At 39.8% G+C, this 22256-nt stretch overlaps 1 protein-coding gene across 1 annotated transcript in view; it reads left to right on the forward strand.

The window, feature by feature from the left end:
• Positions 1–22256, forward strand: part of CPLANE1 (ciliogenesis and planar polarity effector complex subunit 1) — a 182135-nt gene that overhangs the window by 144918 nt on the left and 14961 nt on the right. Inside the window, exons 46-52 of the mRNA XM_027774878.1 lie at positions 1812–1976; positions 5456–5486; positions 6521–6652; positions 10130–10295; positions 14519–14577; positions 15020–15181; positions 17488–17612. Coding sequence (XP_027630679.1) covers positions 1812–1976; positions 5456–5486; positions 6521–6652; positions 10130–10295; positions 14519–14577; positions 15020–15181; positions 17488–17612 — 840 coding nt within the window. The remainder of the gene's footprint in view (positions 1–1811; positions 1977–5455; positions 5487–6520; positions 6653–10129; positions 10296–14518; positions 14578–15019; positions 15182–17487; positions 17613–22256) is intronic.

Here is a 22256-nt window from a genome sequence, read left to right on the forward strand (position 1 = left end):
TATACACATTATCCTCAATAGATGATAATAATGTCCATTTGTCTTATAATGCCTTGCCTCTGCATTTGCTTTTTGCTGTCACTGAAACTGAAAAAAAAATTTCAGAATTTTTTTATATAAATTTCTGGAAGTTGCCATACTACATAAATAGTACAAAATCAGACCCTTCACTCACTGTGACAAGCTAGGATTATCTTTTTTGTTTTAGAGATATTTTTGCTACAGGCCATGTGTGCTCACCAGAGAGATAGAGACAGAGAGACAGAAAGCAAGAAATCACTCACTAGGAGGGTTGACCATTCTGCAATCCCTTTTCCTCATTTCTCCTCTTGGGATTTTGGGCACACATGCACACATGCCCTGCTTGAGTTTTAAGCTTCCAGGTCCAGGACTTGAACCATGGTTGACTATGTGAGAGCCCAGTGACATAACCATTATGCCATCTGCTGGTCCCCAGAGTTGCCTTTTATTTTTCTCCTATTCACTGTCTATGCAGATAGAAAATTTCTGATGTTTTTCCAGGGTGGGGATATTTTCCCCCGTTTTATAGACAGAGCTGCCCTTCAGTGTTCTAGGCCATATGATGATACTCATTTTCCTTCACTACAGTCTGTGGAAACTGTATCCCCTGTTCCTCTGTGGACTGTCCCAACATTACTGTCCACTTACTGCTCCAGCTTTGAGGTCTTTTTTCCTCTTCTGGTACCAGGGATTTTTCTGTTTAGAGGTATTTGTTGTATACTAGACTTTTTTTTTTTTATTTAAAAAGATGGAAAAATATTCACCATCTCTTATCATTAGAGAAATGTGAATCAGAACCACAGTGAGATATCACCTAAGTCCATCAAAATGGTTATGATTAAAAAATAATAAAAAGTGCTGGTGAGGTTGCGGAGACTAGGGAAACCTGTACTAGCGCTGCTGGTAGGGACATCAATTATTAGTACAGCCATTGTGGAATACAGCGCAGAGGTTTTTCAAAAATCTGAAAATGGAAGTACCATATAACCCAGCAGTGCCACTATTGGGATATCCAGAGGACACAAAATCAGTCAGAGAGACCTTTGCATACCCATGTTTATTGCAGCATTATTCACAATAGCTTAGTCATGGAATCACCCTAAGTGCCCAAAAATGATGGGCTGGGAAAATATGGTGCATATACATAATGGAATACTACTTAGTCATAAAGAACAACAAATTTCTATCATTGACACAAAGTGGACAGACCTAGATAAAATAGTGCTAAGTAAAATAAGCCAGACTATGAAAGACAAGTACTGTATTTCTGTTAAACATATACTGAATGTCCACATTCTGTAGTGGAAAATGAAGGACTAAAGAGAAATAGAGTAATGGTAAATAATAGAAGCTGCTTGGGGCGGGGTAGAAAATAAGGGCGTGCGGGGGGGGGGGGGGGGCTAGAGGGAGGGCTCATAAGAAAAAATTTAATGGATGTAAGAATCTTCATAAATAAGTGGAAAAAGCTATGGGATGCTGTATCACAGCAGAGTGAAAAATATGGACAATTTAATATATATATTTTGAAAAGCATTGTTTTTATAGCAGGGCATGAGCCTGTGTACTTCAACTCACTCTGTCATGTTTTACAAAATTAATAATACATTTTTTGTACTATGGGAGAATTTTAAGTCTCATATAAAATTAATTTATTAAAACAATTGCCAGAATAATATGTTGCAGACTTCTAATATATCTGTCGCCATATACGTGTTAGAACATCGTTTTCTTTTCCATGTGATTTTTTTTCCCTCTACTCAATTTTAACTGTGCTGTATACTCTGGAATAGTGCATTTTCTGACTCATATGGATGAGGAGGAGCAAAGTAACAAAGAGGAGACTTCAGAAACGGAATTTTCAGTGACAGAAACTCATTCTAGTCAGAAAACCCATGCGTTGCCTTCTGCAGATTCAGCTATCAGCCTTCGCAGTGACCAGAATACTGCTTTCCCCGGTATGGTTCTGTACTGTTTTCATTTACACACACTCTTATCCTCTATTATAATGTTAGTGAACAGTATTTACTGGGAAAATGTATGCGCAAGGTTTATGTAATATTTATTTCCGGGGAAGGGATATTAAAACCTGTGCCATTTACATGGAGGACTGTTGTCACCTTCATAAGAGACACTGCAACCATGTGTTGTATCTCTTGGTAACTTACTAATGTTAATATATAGCAACTAAAATTACTGTATAATTGGATTTTTATAAAAATTGAGAAATTCAATCTCTACCAGTGATGAGACCTTTGCGTTTTAATTTGAAAACAAAATGATACTTGTCATTTATTGAGCCTCTAACATGTGCCCCATATTACACGATTGGTTCCTGGTACAAGCCTGACCTATAAAGTAGATGAAATTATTCTCCCCATTTACGGTTGAGCATATTGAGACTTAGAAAGGTTTAGTGTTATTTTCTATTCCATTGCATTTGGAGGTGGCAATTAAAAGTGCAGTTCTTTAGTCCCAAACAAATATATTTTGTCAGATGAATAATAGGGCATAGTAAACACAGCAGTGCTAACACTGATAGTGGCTTAGAAATACAGATATTTCTTGTGCTCAGATATTGATAGTCAATAAAATGATATTACTACTTAGAGTTGTTTTATTACCATTATTAAAGTAAAATTAGCAGTAAAAATGCTGTTTTTACATGACCTTGCTGTTACTTAAATTAAAAAAAAAAACAGGTTTAGGAGCAAACTTCTGGGCCGTCCTGTGGTGGTTGGGGCCACTGGATCCAAAAAACTGAAAGCATGGTTGAATCCTGGACCTGGCATCTTGAGAAACATGCTGAGGACAGATGGGTCGGCGCCCAAAATCCCAAAAGAAGGGCGAAATGAAGAAGGAATTGCAGCATGGCCATTCCCCATGGGAGGCGCTTTCTCTCCCCTCCAATCCTCAGAGAGCACATGTGTGCTCTGGACAAATAATGAAACCAAAAAAAGCAAAAAAAAAAAAAAAAGCAGACTTGAAATCTTATAATTATTTTCTCTAAGTTCTGTTTTTTGTCTTTTTTTTAAAGTTTCTTTCTTTCATGAGAGAAGAGAGACAGTAGTGATTGAGAGATATGAAACGTGGCCAGGTTTGACAAGGTTTGCCTAGGTTCATAAGTGCTATGGTGGTAGGCTGTTGGTCACAGATCACTAACAGCAGAAGGAAGGACAATTTGTTGCCAATCTGCGTTTAATAACTAACACTGAAACCTTTACTCTGAGGGCTCACCATCTTTGACTAACCCTACCTCTTTCCTCTCAGGCAGCCCAGCCTGTGCTGCCAGGGGATCTTTCAAGTTCTCTTCATAAATAGGTCGGCTGGGGCCACTCAGACACTGGTGGAAAGTATCTGTTTAGTGTACCCTCTCTTTCCAAATAGTATCTTTTTCTCCTGAGCAAAGAGCTACAAGGGGATAGTATTACTATTGCTATAATCTTAGATTTATCTTTATTATTATTAAATTACTAGGGTACGTGTGCACTCACCAGAGAGAGACATACAGAGAAAGAGAGAACGAGGGAGAAAGCACCCTCCCCCGCACTCAGTGGAGTGTGGTCACCCTACAATCCTGTCTCCATTTCCTTATCCTAGCAAGATCTGGGGCACACATACACATGCACCCAATTTATTTTTTGAGCTCCCAAGGCCAGGATTCAAACTGTAGTTAGCCATGTGAAGTCTGTTTCCCTTAATCACCAGGCTACAAGACCAGCCCAGGACTTACAAAAGGTATTTCTCTTAGTTAAATTTAATTAATCACTATTAAGAACTCACAAATTGACCAGCCACAGTGGCGCAGGAGTAACGCAATGCATTCTGATGTTATGGCCACATGGGAAAGTCCTGGGTTCATGTCCCGAGGTCTCCTAGTACATGCTAGATAATCCTGACTGAATCTGGGGAGTAAATTATAGCATAAAGACCCTCTTGGGAGTGCTGTCTGTCTCTCTTTCTCTGTCTCTCTCTCATGGGAGAAATAAATAAACTAAAAGGAAAAAAAAAACAACTTCATGATTGCCCACACTCTGGAAACAAAGAAATGGGGATTAATGAATTAAACAAAACAAAATGTGCTCAAGAAAACAAAAATATTTTATATTAAAAACAAATGAGGGGCCAGCAGGAGGGGTAGTGGTTAAGACACTGGATCCCACGTGGCTGACACAGTTTGAATCTCAGACCTGGAGGTGGACCTGTGTGTGTACATGCTCAAAATCCTAAGAGGAGAATGGAAGAGAATGGATTGCAGCATGGCCATCCCCCGCCTGCGAGTAATTTCTCACTTTCCCTTTCTCTCTCTCTTTCTGGCAAGCGCATGCACCGTATGGCAAAACAAAGAACCAAACAACTAAAAAACAAAACAACAAAAAAATGAGAATATAAATCTTAGGGACAAGTTTGGTTTATCTTAGCCTAGAAATACCTTAACAAGGGAATTTTTTTTTGAGTAGTAATGTCAGAACATTTTTCCCTCCATTAACTTTCTTTCCGAGTAAAGCATGTAGAAGATTGAATAAATTAAGTGTTCTGCTTTAAAGACAGAGAGTTGAGGGTGGAAAGTGCTGAGAAATCATTCGTTCGGTCATGTTCTTCCAAGTAAATGGCTTCTTGGATTTAAATTAGATCAATGTTTTCCAAGATATATGTTAGTTTCAGGGTTGTTTTTTATCGTTTGTTTGTTTAAAGTAAACTGTCCTGTAGTTAGTCCTGAAAACTGTGTATTAATCAAAGTTTTGTACCTTCTGAGGTTGTTACAGTATTGGGAAAAGTAATGATCTTAGAGTGTAGACAATTACATTACCAAGTAGCATGCTCAAGAGGAGGATAAACATAAGGGACCCCAAAAAAGTTTGTGGAAAATGCATATTATGAAAAAACTGCATGAATTTCAATTTTTTTGCAGCAAAATGAACTTATACTTAAATTCCATATTTCCACAAATGCTTTGAAGCTTCATCATATGCTGTGCATTTGGCTATTGAAACCAAATTGCAAGTTTAAGACTATTTCAATTTCTGGCTCTCTCTCTCTCTCTCTCTGTCTCTCTCTCTCTATATATATATACACACACACACACACACACACATTTTTTTTTTTTTTTTAATTTGCCAGAGAGTGGATATATTCTGGGGTGCAGGAAGTGGAAAGCAAGAGAGACAGAAAGAGAAAGCCATAGTGGGGAATAGTCATGCTACACTTACTTCTCTCCTTCCTTTCAGGATTTTGAGCATGCATGCACACGTACCTGGCATGTTTCTCAAGCTGCCAAGTCTGGGACTCTTATCGCATGGTTGTTCGTGTAGGATCCAGCCAAATTAGCCACCATGCCACTAGCTGGCACATAATAATTTTTAAATCAGATTAGTAAGTGTAAGGAAAAAAAAACTGACCCGAAAGTTTAATTAATAATAATGTTTCTTTCTTAAAGGTGTGAATACCAGTGATGAATTATTTGAGAGGTAAATATCTTAAGAGCTAATTCATGATTTTATTTAAGATTAGATGTAAATATGTATCTTGGAATTTCTGTAGTTCTTATGAATGTAAACTTTCACACTATACATCTTTTCATGGTTTAAGAGAAAATAAGTTTTTGTTGGTAATGGAGTGTTTTAAGAAACAGAAGATCTTTTTAGCACAGGTAATTATAATAGTATAGACCACATTTTCTGCATTTTCTTTTGCTAAATAAGAATTAAATTTTGGTAGGCAGGACCTGTAGAGCTTTCTCCTGGGCATTGCAGTTGCGTTGTTTCAAGCACTTAGAAAGTCATCAGTCAATTAGAACCAATGGGTGGTGTAATGGTTATGTCTCTGCACTCCCATGTAGTTGACTGCAGTTCGAGTCCCAGACTTACCAGCTTAAAACACACTGAGTACGTGTGTGTGCATGCCCAAAATCTAAGAGGAGAATGGAGAAGGGATTGTAGCCATGGTCATCCTCTGGGGGGGGGGCGATTTCTTACTTTCATCCTCTCTGTCTCTGTCTCTCCAGTGACAGAGATAAAAATAGCAAAAATCTCTCTAAAAAAAAAAAAAAACTAAGTCTGGGACCAGCAGTTGGCATAATGACTATGTCGCTGGACTCCCATGTAGTTGACTGCAGTTCAAGTCCTGAACCCGGCAGCTTAAACTCATGCCAGGTGCATGTGCGTGCATGCCCAAGATCCCGAGAGGAGAATGGAGAAGGAATTGTGGTGTGGCCATCCTCCTGGGGGATGATTTCTTGCTTTCCGTCTGTCTCTTTCTGGCTAGTGCACGTGCCCTATAGCAAAAAAAACCTCTCCAAAAAAAAAAAAAAAAGTCATCAGTTAATTGATGACTAGGTTTTTCCACTGAGAGAGCTGGAAATTACAGAAATAGAGTAGATAGGTGTTTATCATTTGTGTTCATTTATACTCTTGGAAGGCATAGTTTTATGTGTTTATTTTTGCTTAATGTAATTAAATTGTAATTACTGATTTATATTTCTCAAATTACACTGGCAAAAAAGCGTTTTAGCAGATCCACTCCAGATGACAGGATTGACTGATGTTGCAGACATTATCGATGACCTTATAACGAAAGGTGGAGTTTCTAGTGAAGAACTTGGCTTAACAGAACAACAAGCAAGAAGGATCTCCAGGTAATTATTGAATAGTCCATTTGGAACTGATTTAAAATCTTTACAGTTCAAGAATGTTCAAATTGGCCTTATTTTAATGTGATTTAATGAACAAGTTTTGAAGCTTATAATAGATTTTTCTTCATTAGTACTTCATTTTATTCCTCCCTCTCTTCCAACAGTAGACTGCTTTATTTAATGAACACAGCACATCTGTATCCTGTGAGTTTTCCTGAAGTCTCAACACTCTTAAGTACAATGTACATTTAATCCAGTTTCTTTCTTCTTTAAAAAATTTTTTGTCAGAGGGTGCTTGTGCTTACAGGAGAGATACAAAGAGAGGGAAAGCAAGAAAGCAACCCCCATAGGGCCTGGGCTTACCACAGTCTCTTCTCCTCCATTTTTCCCTCCTTTGGGGATTTTTGGGTGTGAATGCATGTGCATACATGTACATGCCCAATGTGTTTTTCAAACTACTGGGTCTGGGACTCGAACAGTGTGGTCAGACACGTCAGATCCAGCCACCTTAACCACCAGGCCATGGGTTCGCCTAATTTTCCTTCTTTTTTTTTAAATGAGGGGGTGACACAAGGGATGACTAAGGGGAAGAGAATAGAGTTCACATACATGTGAGCAGAAGAAAGGGAGAGAGTGGTATTTTGGGTAGGGTCTCACTGTCATGATCCTCTGCCTCAACCCCCTACTTAGCTAGGGTCACTAGCATGCATCACCACTCCCAGCCCATTTAGGTTGGTCCAAGATCTAACCTGGGCTCCCCATGACCCGAGCCTCACACAGCAGTACCTGCTGCTGTGCCACTATGATGGGCCTAACCCTTACGTCAGCATTTCACTTATGTCAGGAAAGGTTAAGAATTACTACTTAGAAGCAATGATTTAGTTCATGATACTTTAAATATTAACCTTTAGAATACATTTTAAATCACCTTTTCTTAGACCTTTTCTTGGAATATTTTCCTTGCAATTGTTCCTGGGTCAGGAACTGGTTCCTGATAGAATGAAGGCTGGCTGTCCTACTAATGTTTCCCTGAAATATATACACCTTTTAGCTCGCTCACACAAAGCAGTCAGCCTTATAAATAGCATCTATGCTTCATTTTCCAGTCCAGTTCTATATATTACCTCAGTGAAAAAGCACTGTATTTTAAAAATTATTTAATATTATTATTATTATTATTTTAAATCTGACCAGAGAGAGAGAGAGAGAGAGGGAGAGAGAGGGAAACTGAGAAAGCAAGCTGTCAGGTCTGGGACTTGAGTTATGGTCAGCCAGGTGAGAATCCTGTGCCTCAACCTCCATGCTACCTCTCAGCCCCCAAAATGCAGTGTGTTATAATAACACTTAAAAGGCAGTTACAGAAAACTGTGTAACAAAAATAGGAAAATACAATTTCTATTTAATCAGTGGAATTTGTCTGTTATATTATGACCTCGTATTAAGGCCATGTAACTTCCTAAACTAACACCTTTAGCTACTGTGAATTGTTTCTTTTTTCTTTTTTTTTTTTAAGTTAATGATCATGTCGTGACTATTTTATCAGTAGTCTATTAAATGTCTAGATTTAGGATAAAAATAAAATGCAGTTTCTACTCTTGAATAGAGATAGAGCTCTGAGACCAAGTTATTTCAGTGTACTAGGAGAGCTCAGGGGAAGAAAGTCGAAGAAGACAACTTCCCCAATTGTGGGGTTTGAGCTGTGTCTCAAAGGTCAATAGACATTCACGTGGCTGGTAACTGGGAGAAAGAGTACTCTAGGCAGAGGAAACAGAGCACGCCAAGGTGCGATGGATAGTGAGGGACAAGGAGTTAGATGTGACTAGAGCTTGCGCACTCTAAGGAGAGTGTGGGACTAGCTGGGTGTGGGCACCAGAGCCACTGTCCCAGCTCATCTGTTCTAACAGCAGGTAGAGGAGGTCAGTAACAGATTTTAAACTAGAAGTGGGAGCCAGCTAGGAGGTGCACTTGATTAATCTAGACATGAGGTAGATCCAAATATTTGGGGCTGTTGGGAGGTGAGAATGTGAGCATTTCTCCTTGGATGAGTGGCATGATGATGAGTCTTTGGCAAGTAAACAATGTAGTTTCAGAATAAGGTGCTAGGAGACCATTTAGTTAGTAATATTAATTGGAACAGTAGTTTTAGGTCCTTTCAGAAGCAAATTCCAGGATAGGATTTAGGTGAGTTAGAAATTTTTTGCTGAGACAACTGTGAAGGAAGAAGGGGAAGGAGCCATATAAGGTAGGGACAGCTGTCAGACTACAAGATTTATGTGGCTTTGTCCCTGTGCTGGGGGGTTCCAAGATCACCTCTAGTCCAGTGTTTAACCAGAAGGGCTCATAGAATTGAGCAGTCATGTTCATTGCTGTCATTTATTACGGCAAAAGGACTCAAAGCAAAATCAGCCGAGGGAAAAGGTACATGGGGTAATTTCCAGGGGGGACCAGGCATAGGCTTCCAGGAATTCCCTCCTAGTTGAGTCACACAGAATGCACTCAGTTCTTCAGCTACAAGTTGGGAAGTTTTGACTACTGGGCAGGCTCATTATTCAGAGCCTGCGTGGTATATACCAAGGCTCCCAGGAGGAAAATGGATGTTGAGAGTAAACCATGTTTGTTTGCTTCCACGACTCATCTTCCATTTCAGGTGGTATCATTTTTATGCATCTGCCCCGAGTCCTAATCTCTTGCCTACTTACTTGGACCACTTCTTGTACTCTTGTGTTAGTCCGGACCTTCCAAGAAGCAGAAGCCAAGTTGAGATTAGGTGTATGAGAGATTTATTGGAGAAAGGCCTTGAGAGGAATAGGGGGAAAACATGGAAGAAGTGGAGAGAGGCCTCAGACCACAACACAGGTCTGAACCCTCTCTGTAAGGAAGAGAGGGAAAGGAGGTTTGGACTGAGTCTATAAGAGTGCAGCGTGGTTCTAAGACATTTCCTCCAAGTCAGTGGTAAGACCTCATGCCACAGTCACCCAGGGCGGTATCTGTGTCTGGCAAAAATGGGCTAGCCCCAGTTTTCCTGCCACACCTAGTCAAGTTGGGCCAGACCTTGGCAAGTGTGGCTTAGGTCTAATCCTGAGGACAGCAGTTAGGTAATCGACTTCGTATTATAAGTTCTGATTGAGGTAGTCCTCAGGCTAGGTTATAGATAAAGAAATCCAAAACAGAACCTTTAATATTGAAGTCATGAGCAGAGAAAAAAAGAATCAGTGGAGGAGGCTGCATAGGTAGGAAAAGGGGTTAGGAAAAGACCTAGGTGAGAAGGAAAAGGGTTTAAAGCAAAAAGTTGTTGGTGACCTTTCTGAGAACATTTCCAGTAGATTCCAGGAAACCAATTGGAGCAAGTGACCAGAGATCCTAAATGTCTCCTATTTTTCAAGATGAGACAGTGTTTTCCAGTAAATAGTAGTTGCCATACTTCTAATCTACATAACAAATTTACAAAGGAAATGATTCTTTGCTTGTTAAACTTTCCAGGGTTCAGCATTCTTATAGCAGACGTCCACAAAGAACTGAGAAGGAGAAGAGAGAGATTAGAGTCTGGATGAAAAAGAAGCGAAAAGAAAGGATGGCGGAGTACTTAAATCAGCTGGCAGAGAAGAGAGGGCAAGAACGTGATCCTTTCTGCCACAGAAGCAATCCAGTAAGTCTGGAATTATCACAGGACATGGCAAATATTCAAAAAGAGGTTTAACATAATTTGGATGCATCTCTTATTTGGCATATAGACAAGTCAATGTTTCACATAAGTCAGTAAAAGTTAAGTTGCCTTAACAAAATATAGCAGATATTGTGCAAACCATTTTCTATTGACTCTCTTAAATATTTTTTCCCTCCCTCAGGCTAACCTTTTAACCAAATGAGGAGGTTGAGTGATGGTGTGACCAGCTGGAGTCATTCCTTTAATTTTCAGTGAGAGTCAGTGGCAGTTTAAAACCTGTGTGTGTATTAAGGCTACTTAAAAACTCATTTTTTATATCTATAAAGAACACATTCATAAAAAAATGGTCCAATCATGTACCAACAAAACAGTGGCACTTCTTTGTGTGTGTACGCGTGTGTGTTTATGCATGGTTTTTATTCCTTCATAATTACTTTTTAAACTGACAGTGCTGAATATGGACATCACCATGGATAGGTTTTTTTCAAAAGGTAAATCAAAACAGTGTTATTTTAATAATCACACTTAGGGACCAGCAGTTGTCATAATGGCTATGTCACTGGAATCCCATGTAGTTGACCGCAGTTCGCGTCCCGGACCCGGTGGTTTAAACTCACACCAGGCACATATGCGTGCGTGCCCAAGATCTCAAGAGGAGAATGGAGGAGAAGCGATTTTGGTGTGGCCATCCCCCCTGGGGGGTTATTTCTCACTTTCTGTCTCTCTGTCTCTGTCTGTCTCTGTCTGGCGAGTGCATGCTCCCTACAGCAAAAAAAAGCTCCCCCCCCCAAAAAAAAAAAACAAACCACCACACTTAAAAAGGCATGTACACCTACTGGAGAGAGAGACAGACAGACAGACATGGAAAGTGAGAAAGCACTCCCCACATTGCAATCCCTTCTTCATTCTTTTGGGATTTTGGGCACACACGCATACGTACCTGGCATGTTTCTCAAACTGCTGGGTTCAAGACTTGAACTGTGCCATCGGCCATGTTGGATCCAGCCGAATAATGACCATGCCACTTGGCTGGCTCAATAATCATATTGTTATGAAAATTACATTTAGATTCCAATAAGATCACAGTTTATCATTTGCTTTGAAATCAGAAGTAAAATGTAACAGCACTTCATTTTTTTTCAGTCTCATTAAGAGAACAAATTCTATCATTGAATTTTACAGATAAGGCTGTCCCATTTAAATGCCAAGTGATGGAGAAGTAGGTGAATTATAGTTAAAAGTGTATAGTTTATTTACCTGTCTTTGGAGAGAGCACACTGGTGTTAACATTTTCTTGGTAGTTTTGGGGACGTGGAAGTAACGTTCAGAGACACTGAGCTATGTGACCAGAATCTTAAAGTCCATGTGTGTGTTCCCCTTCCCATGAGCGATGGGTTCCAGCATCACTTTCCCTGTCAGCCAAGTAAATACTCAAGATGGTTAGAACTGTGTCTAAGTTTAGAATAAATGGACTCTGAGGGAATAGGAATATTTGTCTCACAGACTTCGTGACCTCATTCAAGATCACAAACACCCGTTTCTTTACTTCTAGCTTCTATTTGGGAAAAAGTATGGGATTAGTGAGGGGTTAAGGTAACTAAAAAATTGTATTTGAGTTTTTATCAGAAATCAGTAAGACTTAATTTGTTATTACTTCTTTATAAACCTTGCAAAAGTGAACTTATGTCTGGGCAACTTGTGTTTTTATATACATAATTATAATATATAAAAAAAACTTCACCTCACATGTGCCTCACAGCAATGCCCCCCCTTTTTTGCCAGAGGGCATGTGTGTTCTCCAGAGAGACCAGAGAGGGAGAGGGAGAATGTACCCTCTGTAGTCATGCCACAGTCTTTTTTCTTCCGTTTTCTATCCTCATTACATCAGGGGTTTGGGTGATAAGGCAGGCACACCTGCCTGGTGTATTTTTTTTCCAATCTTTTTAATGACTGAAACATAATACATCTAAAACCGCAGCTTTTGGAAGAACCACTTGTTCTTGCCTATCTTGTACCTCTGTTCAAACTTGACCTTTGCCTTCCGCCGGGCCTTGCCTTTAAGAGCAGGGTTTCTGAAGACATCCTTGTTGACTACAGTTTTGTCCAAGGGAATATCCACAAAAGACTCGATCTTTGGGAACCAGCAGTTAACGTAATGGCTATGTCGCTGGACTCCCACGTAATCGACTGCGGTTCGTGTCCCAGACCCGGTGGCTTAGAACTCATGCCGGGCGCATGTGCGTGCGTGCCCAAGATCCCGAGAGGAGAATGGAGGAGAAGGGATTGTGGTGTGACCATCCCCCCTGGGGGGTGATTTCTCACTTTCTGTCTCTCTGTCTCTCTCTGTCTGTCTGGCGAGTGCACACGCCCTATATAGCAAAAAAAACTTCTTAAAAAAAAAAAAAAGACTCAATCTTTGACCTCTTGGCGATTTTCTTCTTGGCCATGGCAGCTGTCACTTTGCAGGGATAGTAGTCAATTCCAGCCACAAAAGCATGGCTGTAGGGGCGATTTGAGTGCCATCATCAACGTTCTTCACCATGACGGCTTTGTGTCTGGAGTAGCGTCCGGCCAGCACCAGCACCACGTTCCCGGGTTTCATGACCTTGCCCATTTCAACAGCAGCTACCAGGGCCTATGGAAAGGATGCCTGGTGTATTTTTCAAGCTGCCAGGGCCATGTGGAAATCAGCTCCCTTAACTATTAGGCCAAGGGGCCAGCCCCTCGATAGTCCCCCCACCCCACCCCGAGGGCATGTGGTTCTCGCTGGAGGGAGAGAAATAAGGAAAGCATCCCCTCATGGGGGATAGTCATGCCATAATCCTTTCTCCACCATTTCCTTCTGTCAGGACTTAGGGCACACATTACACGCTCCAAGCTTGTTTCTCAAGGTGCCAGGTCCAGGACATGAATCATGCATTTAGCCATTTAGCCATATCCAGCCACCCTAACCAGCACACCACTGGGTGGTCCCAGTAGGGTTTTTTTTTTTTTTTTTTTTTTTTTCCAAGAGAGATTTTTGCTATAGGGCATGTGGACACGTTAGAGAGACAGAGGCAGAAAGTGAGAAATAACTCCCCCCTCCCCCCGCCCAGGCAGAATGGCCACGTTGCAATCTCTTCTCCTCCATTCTCCTCTCAGGATTTTAGGCATGCACACATATGCACCCGGAGTGAGTTTTAAGCCACCAGGTCCAGGATTCAAACCATGATTGACTATGTGGGAATCCAGTGATGTAACCATTACACCATCTGCTGGTCCTGGCCCCAGTAATTCTTAAGGTCTTGGAATAAAAAGTGTATATATGGCATTTGTCAGGTTGTCTTGTGGTGCATAAATTTTGAATAATTTACAGTCACAGTGAACTTATGAATAGTGAGTTTCTGGTACTTTTTTTTAAAGAGTGCTCATGTATACACATGCAAGAGAGAGTAGCACCCTAAACAGTCTTGTCATACCATGATCTCTGTTCCACAGCCCCCTAGGTTCTTAGGGTTGTGGGTACTTGCATATGCCCCTGGTGTGATTTTAGGCCAACCCAGGGATTCAGACCTGAGGTTACCATGTGGCTTCCAGGCTTGCAGGGCAATTGTGTTACTGCTGTGCCACAGTGGTTCAACCTGATAAATATTTTAAAACATCAAAATGATGATTTTTTTAAATGTCTGACTCATTTCTGCTTTATCAACCAAGCTCTTGGTGAGATTAAACAAGAGACTGCATACAAAGTATAGGTGTCTCCATTGTTGAAATTTTCCCGTTTTCCTTTGTTCTCTCCTTTTAAGAAAACACATGAATTTTGCATTCCATTTATTAAATTACATTTTACTTTATTTTTTAAAGAATCATTTATTTAATTTTATTTGTCATTATTATTTTTAAATTTGTTACAGGGTGTGTGTGCTCTCCAGAGTCAGAGATGGAGAGAGGAAAAGTGAGAAAGCAAGTTACCGGGTCCGGGACTCAAACCACGGTCGGCTATGTGGGAGTCCAGTGCCCCAACCACCATGCAATCTGCTGGCCTCAGTCTTCCCAAGGCTTTACTTTAAATACATGATTTCTTAGTTTAATATTTTCATGTTCTGTGCTAGTATAGAAGCAGATATGACAGTGTTTTGTACTGTTTCCTAAATAGCAGAATTATGTCTAATAGTTTAATTATTTGGACCAAAAAATAATGAACTAACTGGATAATTCCTGTGCAGTTTTACATGACTTCAAGGGAAATCAGGCTGAGTCAAAAGATGAAGCATGAAAAAGATAGGTAAGTTGGCAACTTTTTCCTGGGCTCTCTCTCGTAGATTCCTCATTGTAGGCATGGATAATGCCTCAGGAATTTTATTTTTTATAAGTCTTTTTTGTCAATAAACAGAAAATTATGGGAAATATTACTGCAAGGAAAATAATTAGGCTCACTAGCTTTTTTAGGAATTTGCTTTCAAATATTTATTCTGTCCCATTTTTTATGGCTTTTACTTGTGCTGTTCTCCTCCCTTTTCCAGTTAAGATATGTACATGCATTTGGGAAATGCCCCAGAGGTCATAACTATAAGTACCTTTAATAATACTGCCTAGTGATTTTCAGAAATTTGATGAAGAGGATTTGAAAAGCATTGAAAAAAGCAAATCCTAGGTGATCTTCAGACACTTTGTTTCTTCTAGAATTGTGAACTAAAAGTAAATGATATTTAATTCTTTATCTAAAGATTACTGCTGTCTGACCACTATAGTCGTCGAATCTCACAAGCATACAGTCTGATGAATGAATTGTTATCTGAATCAGTACAACTGCCAGCAACTGCACAGAAACCATTGCCTAACAAACGCAGCACTGCTCAGTCTTCCAGATGGCAACACTATCCCAGAGGGTAAGACCAGTTTTAGCATGTCACTTGGCAAGATAATATCAAGCCTTATCAGAAGCATTGTTGCACTTATTACCCAAGTTTATTATACTTGCATCTACCCTGAGAAAGTGAAGGGACAAAAAAGTAGCCCCATAATTATGAGACCTGTAAGTTTATAGAACTAACAAAGAAAAGGGCAAAAATGGTGTTAAATTTCTAAGCTATAACTAAGCACTTCAGTATACCTGAAGTATGAAAATTTTTTATAAGTCTGCACATCCTTTGCTATGTTTGTTCATTTTTAAATGTATTTTGTAGAGGTTCTTGCCTTAGGGCACGTGTGGTTGCCAGAGAGAGAGAGAGAGAGAGAGAGAGAGAGAGAATGAGAGGTAAAGTGAGAAACACTCCCCTCCCATTGGGGATGGCCATGCCACACTCCCTCCTCCTCCATTCTCCTCCCAGGATCTTGTGCACACATGTGCATGCACACACACCCAGCATGAGTTTCAAACAACTAAGACCAGGACTCTTAACTGTGGTCTGCCATGTGAGAGTTCAGTGACGTAACTGCTACATATCATTTCTCTTTTTGAAGATTAGACCAGAGAGAGACAGAGAGATAGGAAAGTGAGAAAGCAAGTCTCCAGGTCCAGGACTCAAACTGCGGTCAGCCGTGTGGGAATCCAGCACCTTGCCCACTATGCCACCTGCTGGCCCCAGTATGAAACTTGATATAGATTGTGTTTTCTTTAGTTTTGGGGTTTGTTTCTGTAATTTGCCGTGTAACTGCTCTCCGTTTCCCCACTTACTGTCTTCCCTCTTGAAGAAACAGACAGTGCCTACCAGCTAACCATTTCTCCAGCTACCCTTCCCACCCTGCCTAGTTGTGCTCATTCAGTAATATGTGTAACATATTATTATGTCTTTCACCTGAAATTAATCACATGAAGTGGGGCTGGGTACAAGACCATTAGGCAGGAATCAATTAACATAAAGTATTAAAGAAAAAGTACCCAAGTATAAAATGTCTTATTTATGACAAATATGCAAAATTGTATCTATCGGTGATCTGTAAGGTGAACATTATTGCCAGTACAATGTTGTTGGAAATTACCCTTTCAGGGGCTAGCAGGTAGCATGGTGGTTAAGGGCACTGGACTCCCACATGGCTGACCACAGCTTGAGTCCCAGACCTTGTGGCTTCCTTTCTTACTTTCCCTCTCTCTCACTCTGATCAAATTAAAATAGTAAATAAATAAAGGTAAATAAAAATAATTCTTTAAAAATTTTGTTTAAAAAAATTACCCCTTGACAAAATAAATGATTAGAATTATAGTCACATAATCTGAGAGCCTAGAGGAAATGCTACCAATCTAAATCCAGACATGGGCTGCTTCTGTGGCATAGTGGTAATCAATGGGATGCTTAAGAGAAACTGGACCGCACTTGGCAAGTGCGATTCAAATCCCTAGCCTGATCAGCCTGAACACTCTAGACACATGTAAGACTGCCCAGGATCCTGCAGGCTGTAGGACTGGAGGTGGGCAGTTGTGGCATGATCCAGAGGCTGTGATGGGTACTTATTTCTCTCATTCTCACATGCACGTGCTCTATCATGAGTAAAGAAAAAAATAATTCAGACATACTCAGACATTTGTGTATATAGTTTGGAGTTTACACAAAATACTTCTGATTCCCCTTGAGTCTTTTCTAGAAGAAGGCCCAAGATTAAATATATAAATAACTGTCAAATGTTGGGTTGTCAGGAAACTCATGACACTTTTTTTTTTTTTTGAAGAGGTTTTTGCTATAGGGTACGTGTGCTCGCCAGACAGATAGAAAGCAAGAAATCACCCCCCAGGGGGAATGGTCACACCACAATCCCTTCTCCTCCGTTCTCCTCTCGGGATCTTGGGCACGCACGCACATGCGCCTGGCATGAGTTTTAAGCCACCGGGTCTGGGACGCGAACCGTGGTTGACTACGTGGGAGTCCAGCAACATAGCCATTATGCTAACTGCTGGTCCTGACACATTTTTGCGTAGAAAAATAATGTCATGACTTTCCCAGCAACCTAATATATGGAGAATTTGAAATGGGTAGAGATAAGCAAAAACAATTACTTTGATAAAAAAATGGAATGAGGTTTAAGGTATAAGATATAAAGAATAGTTTGTTAAGGGTATACACATTAAGTGTATTAGTGAGGTATAGAATAAGCCATGCCAAGTAAATATATTAATCTGTGCTATAATTTGAGTTTTTTTAAATATTAGTTTTCACTGATAAGAGATTCTAAGAATATAACTATGTAATTTCTCATTTAGAGAGAATCAACATGATCATAATTTTCCAATAAATCGACCTGGAAAAGTCAGATCTCTCTCCAAACCAAGTTATTCCCAAAAGGGGAGACCTTTTGGGCAACCTCAAAGTTCACCTTGGCCATGTGGTAAGATTTAAAGCTTTTTTTTCCTCTTTAACTTATCAGCAGGCACATGCGCTGGCCAGAGAGGGAGAAAGTGCCTACCAATGGAGCTGCAATGCCTTCTACTCTGTTTCTCTATCCTGTTCAGATTTGGGGCATGCATACTCTCCCAGTGTGTTTTTGAAGCTGTTGGGCCAGGACCCTAACTACATAGCTAGCTGTGTAGGATACGGCTTCCTTAACCACTGGGTCGTAGAACTGGCCCTAAAGCTTTTTTTATCTTGCGTGATTTGAACTTATTTCTTCTTGTATCCAAAGTTGTGTTTTCATTAGTGAAATCTGTAAGTCTGTAAAAAAGGAATTCTAATTTGAATAGGGATTGTTAAAGAGTTAGTTGTACTGGGATGTTATTCTGTTTAGAAATAAGAAGACCCTAGGAGACTTTTAAAAGTAATGCCTTTTGGTAATAGAAACTAGTAGTCAGTGAATTATATAAAATTTATTTACTGAATACATGGTAATGCCCCTCTTGAAATAATGCAATAAGTTTTACATTGCAGTTGCTTGTTAACTTCTCATGCCTCCTTCTAGACTAAATTCTTTGGGCATTGTAAACACTCTCTTTTTTATCTTTATGTTATCCTTCCCATTGAACAAATGAATATTTGAATAATTGGATAAACAAAAAAAATGACTTTTTAACTTTTTTGCCTAAAAATAACTATGCATAACAAATGATTGTTCAAGAATACTAATAAGTGGTGGGGGCAGTAGGTGGTGCTGCAGTTAAAGCTGGACTCCCACATGGCCAACCACAGTTGGAGTCCCAGGCCTGGTGATTTGCTTTGTCATTCCTCCTGCCCCTGAAAACTTAAAAAAAAAAAAAAAAAAAAGATAAATAAAATTAAGTAATTTTTAAAAATAATACTAGTAGGTGGGTATTAAAGAATTTATACCATGCCAGAAGAAAAAAATATATGCGTATTATCCTAGCTTTCGCAGAACTTGAAGTCAAAGATAATAGAGGCACTGCAAATTCTGATTTCTCTGACAGCCTTGACTGATAGTGCAAGCTCTGACTCCTCTTGTTCTTGTGACCATACTCAGAGTCTAACCCTCCTCCCAGATATTGGTGACTGCAGGTCCCCAGTATTGTGGTAGAATGGAGGAAAAGTCAGGCATGACTGAGCCCAGGGCTTTTCCTAGCCATCCCAAGCTTATGTGGGACAAGTTTGGTCATTTTACGTGTGATAGTGAGGCTCCGTCAGGATTTTTAAATCCATTGCTGTTGGGGACCAGCATTTGGCGTAATGGCTATGTCACTCGACTTCCATGTAGTCGACCACAGTTTGAGTCCTGGACCCGGTGGCTTAAACTCACGCAGGGCGCGTGAGTGCGTGCCCAAGATCCTGAGAGGAGAATGGAGGTTAAGGTATTGTGGCGTGGCCATCCCCCCGGGGAGTGATTTCTCACTGTCTGTCTCTCTGTCTCTGTATTTCTGGCGAGTGCACGTCCCCTATAGCAAAAACCTCTCAAAAAAAAAAAAAATCCATTGCTGTTGATTTGTGAAAAATTTTTTTCTAGATAGTTATGAGTTCATATTATATCTATCTTTTTAAAAATTATTTATTTTATTTATTTTTATTATTTTTAAATTTGAACAGAGGAAAGAGAGGGAAAGTGAGGAAGCAGACTGCCAAGTCCAGGACTTGAACCATGGTCCACCATGTGGGAGTCCAGTGCCTTAACTACCATGCCACCTGCTGGCCCTACATCTATATTTTAAAATAGCATATAGTTTCTGGCTAATTTCTTCTTCCTTGCTTTGTAAACTTCCAGGAGTCCCATTTTTGTGTTTGCCATTTTTGTTTAGTTTTATCAAAAGCAATATAAAGAGAGCTCTCCAGCAGAGCCCAGTTCCATCTCCAGTTCCCTGGCCTATAAGGGACACTGAGGCAGGGCCAGTCACTGGCCCTGGCCTCAGCTCTAGCCCAGCTCCTCCAACACCAGAGCCCCCTATGTCAAGAAGGACAGCCCCCAGCTCTCCAGCAGAGCCAGTTCTATCTCTAGTCCCTTGGGGAAATTGCATGCCGTGCTGGTACGTGGTGTACGTCTTTTTGTTTATTCTCTTTCATACTTTTTTACTTCCATCTTAGAGTGTCATCTCCTCATCCTCCACACACCCAGAGGGACTAGACAGGTCTAGAATTACAGTTTTCAAATACCCTAGTATTGTGAAGCTCCCTGAGATCCTCCCTTTTACTGAACCACTTGCGAGAAAGAAACTGCTCTTCAGAAGACTCCTCCTGTGGAGACTACATTGCTAAGTACAGGAGAAGAGAGATTTCGGCACACGTCAGTTCACAACAAAAGGAAAGTACATTCGTTCCCAGTTGAAGGAACATTCTCCGAAAAGATATCCAAAAGTGAATATATCTCCCAGTGGCTAGAAGTAGAAGAAGAACCTCAGGTCTGAATAAACCAGGAAATATGTCTCCATCAAAAGAACACAATAACTCCCCTCCATCTCTTGAAAAAACAGAAAAACTTACTGAAATGTCAGAGAAAGAACTTAGAACACGCATGGTGACAAAACTCTATGAGTTGGAACAGAAAAGAGACAACAAACTACACAAGATTAGGAAGTCCTTCCACGATATAAAAGAAGAAATGGACACTATAAGAATCAGATTGAACTATTAGAGAAGAAGTCTGTAATACAGGAAATCAAAAACTCTCTTGAAAGTATTAAAAGTCGATTAGACCATGCTGAAGATCGAATCTCTGACGTAGAAGATAAAACCTCTGGCCTAGGAAAAAACATCAAAAAGATAGAGAAAATACCAAAAAAACACGATAATATACGAGAAATACTGGATTCCATTAAACGTCCAAATATCCGAGTAATTGGTATCCCAGAAGGTGAACAAACTAATAAGGGCATGGAAAAATCTATTCCATGAACTCCTGGAAGAAAACTTCCCAAGTCTAGAGAAGCACTCACACATGCAGACTCAAGAAATACAAAGGATCCTAAATAGACAGGAAATATGTCTCCATCAAAAGAACACAATAACTCCCCTCCATCTCTTGAAAAAACAGAAAAACTTACTGAAATGTCAGAGAAAGAACTTAGAACACGCATGGTGACAAAACTCTATGAGTTGGAACAGAAAAGAGACAACAAACTACACAAGATTAGGAAGTCCTTCCACGATATAAAAGAAGAAATGGACACTATAAGAATCAGATTGAACTATTAGAGAAGAAGTCTGTAATACAGGAAATCAAAAACTCTCTTGAAAGTATTAAAAGTCGATTAGACCATGCTGAAGATCGAATCTCTGACGTAGAAGATAAAACCTCTGGCCTAGGAAAAAACATCAAAAAGATAGAGAAAATACCAAAAAAACACGATAATATACGAGAAATACTGGATTCCATTAAACGTCCAAATATCCGAGTAATTGGTATCCCAGAAGGTGAACAAACTAATAAGGGCATGGAAAAATCTATTCCATGAACTCCTGGAAGAAAACTTCCCAAGTCTAGAGAAGCACTCACACATGCAGACTCAAGAAATACAAAGGATCCTAAATAGAATCAACCCAAGAAGATCTTCCCCAAGGCACATCTTTTTTTTTTTTTTTTGGAGAGGTTTTTGTTACAGGGCATTACACCAACTGCTAGTTCCCCACAAGGTACATCTTAAAGACAAGATACTAAAACTGGCAAGAGAGAAAAGACAAGTGACTTACAAAGGTCATCCCATCAGGCTTACACCGGGCCTTTCAATGGAAACAATGCAAGCAAGAAAAGAATGGGAAAACATATTGAAAGTGTTAACAGAGAAACAATTTCAACCAAGATTATTATATCCAGCAAGATTATCCTTCATATGGGAAAAAAGATTAAAATCTTCTCAAACAAAACCTGAAAAAATTTGTCAACACCAGATCAGTTTGTCAAGAGACTCTGAAGAGAGTCCCTTTCCATGAAAACTAAAGAATGAACAGCCAAAAATAAGAAAATAAAAGAAAACCAAGACAATGGCCAACTTAAAGGCAGGGACAAATCTGGAAATATTGATAATAACATTGAATGTTAATGGATTAAATTCTCTAAATCAAGAGACACAGACTGGCTGAATGGATAAGAAAACAGAAACGCTATCTGTTGTCTACAAGAAACGCATCTCATGGATAAAGACAAACATAGAGTAAAAGTGAAGGACTGGAAAAAAGTATTCGATGCAAATGGGAATAAAAAAAGTTGTGATTCTAATTTCTGACAAAATAGCCTTTAAAACAAAAACTATTCAAAGAGACAAAGAAGGGCACTATATTGTAGTAGAAGGTTTAATCCATCAAGAAGGTATAATTCTGGGACCAGCAGTTAGCATAATGGCTATGTCACTGAACTCCCATGTAGTCAACTGCAGTTCAAGTCCTGGACCCAGTGGCTTAAACTCAATCTGAGCGCGTGTGCATGCGTGCCCAAGATCCTGAGAGGAGAATGGAGGAGAAGGGATTGTGGTGTAGCCATTCCCCCAGGGGGTGATTTCTCGCTTTCTGTCTCTGGTGAGCGTACGCGCCCTATAGCAAAAACCTCTCAAAAAAAAAAAAAAAAAAAAAGAGAGGGAAAAATGTTTATAAATATTTATGCACA

This window comes from Tupaia chinensis, unplaced genomic scaffold, assembly GCF_000334495.1.
Source record: "Tupaia chinensis unplaced genomic scaffold, TupChi_1.0 Scaffold000489_1, whole genome shotgun sequence".
NCBI classification, from domain to species: domain Eukaryota; kingdom Metazoa; phylum Chordata; class Mammalia; order Scandentia; family Tupaiidae; genus Tupaia; species Tupaia belangeri.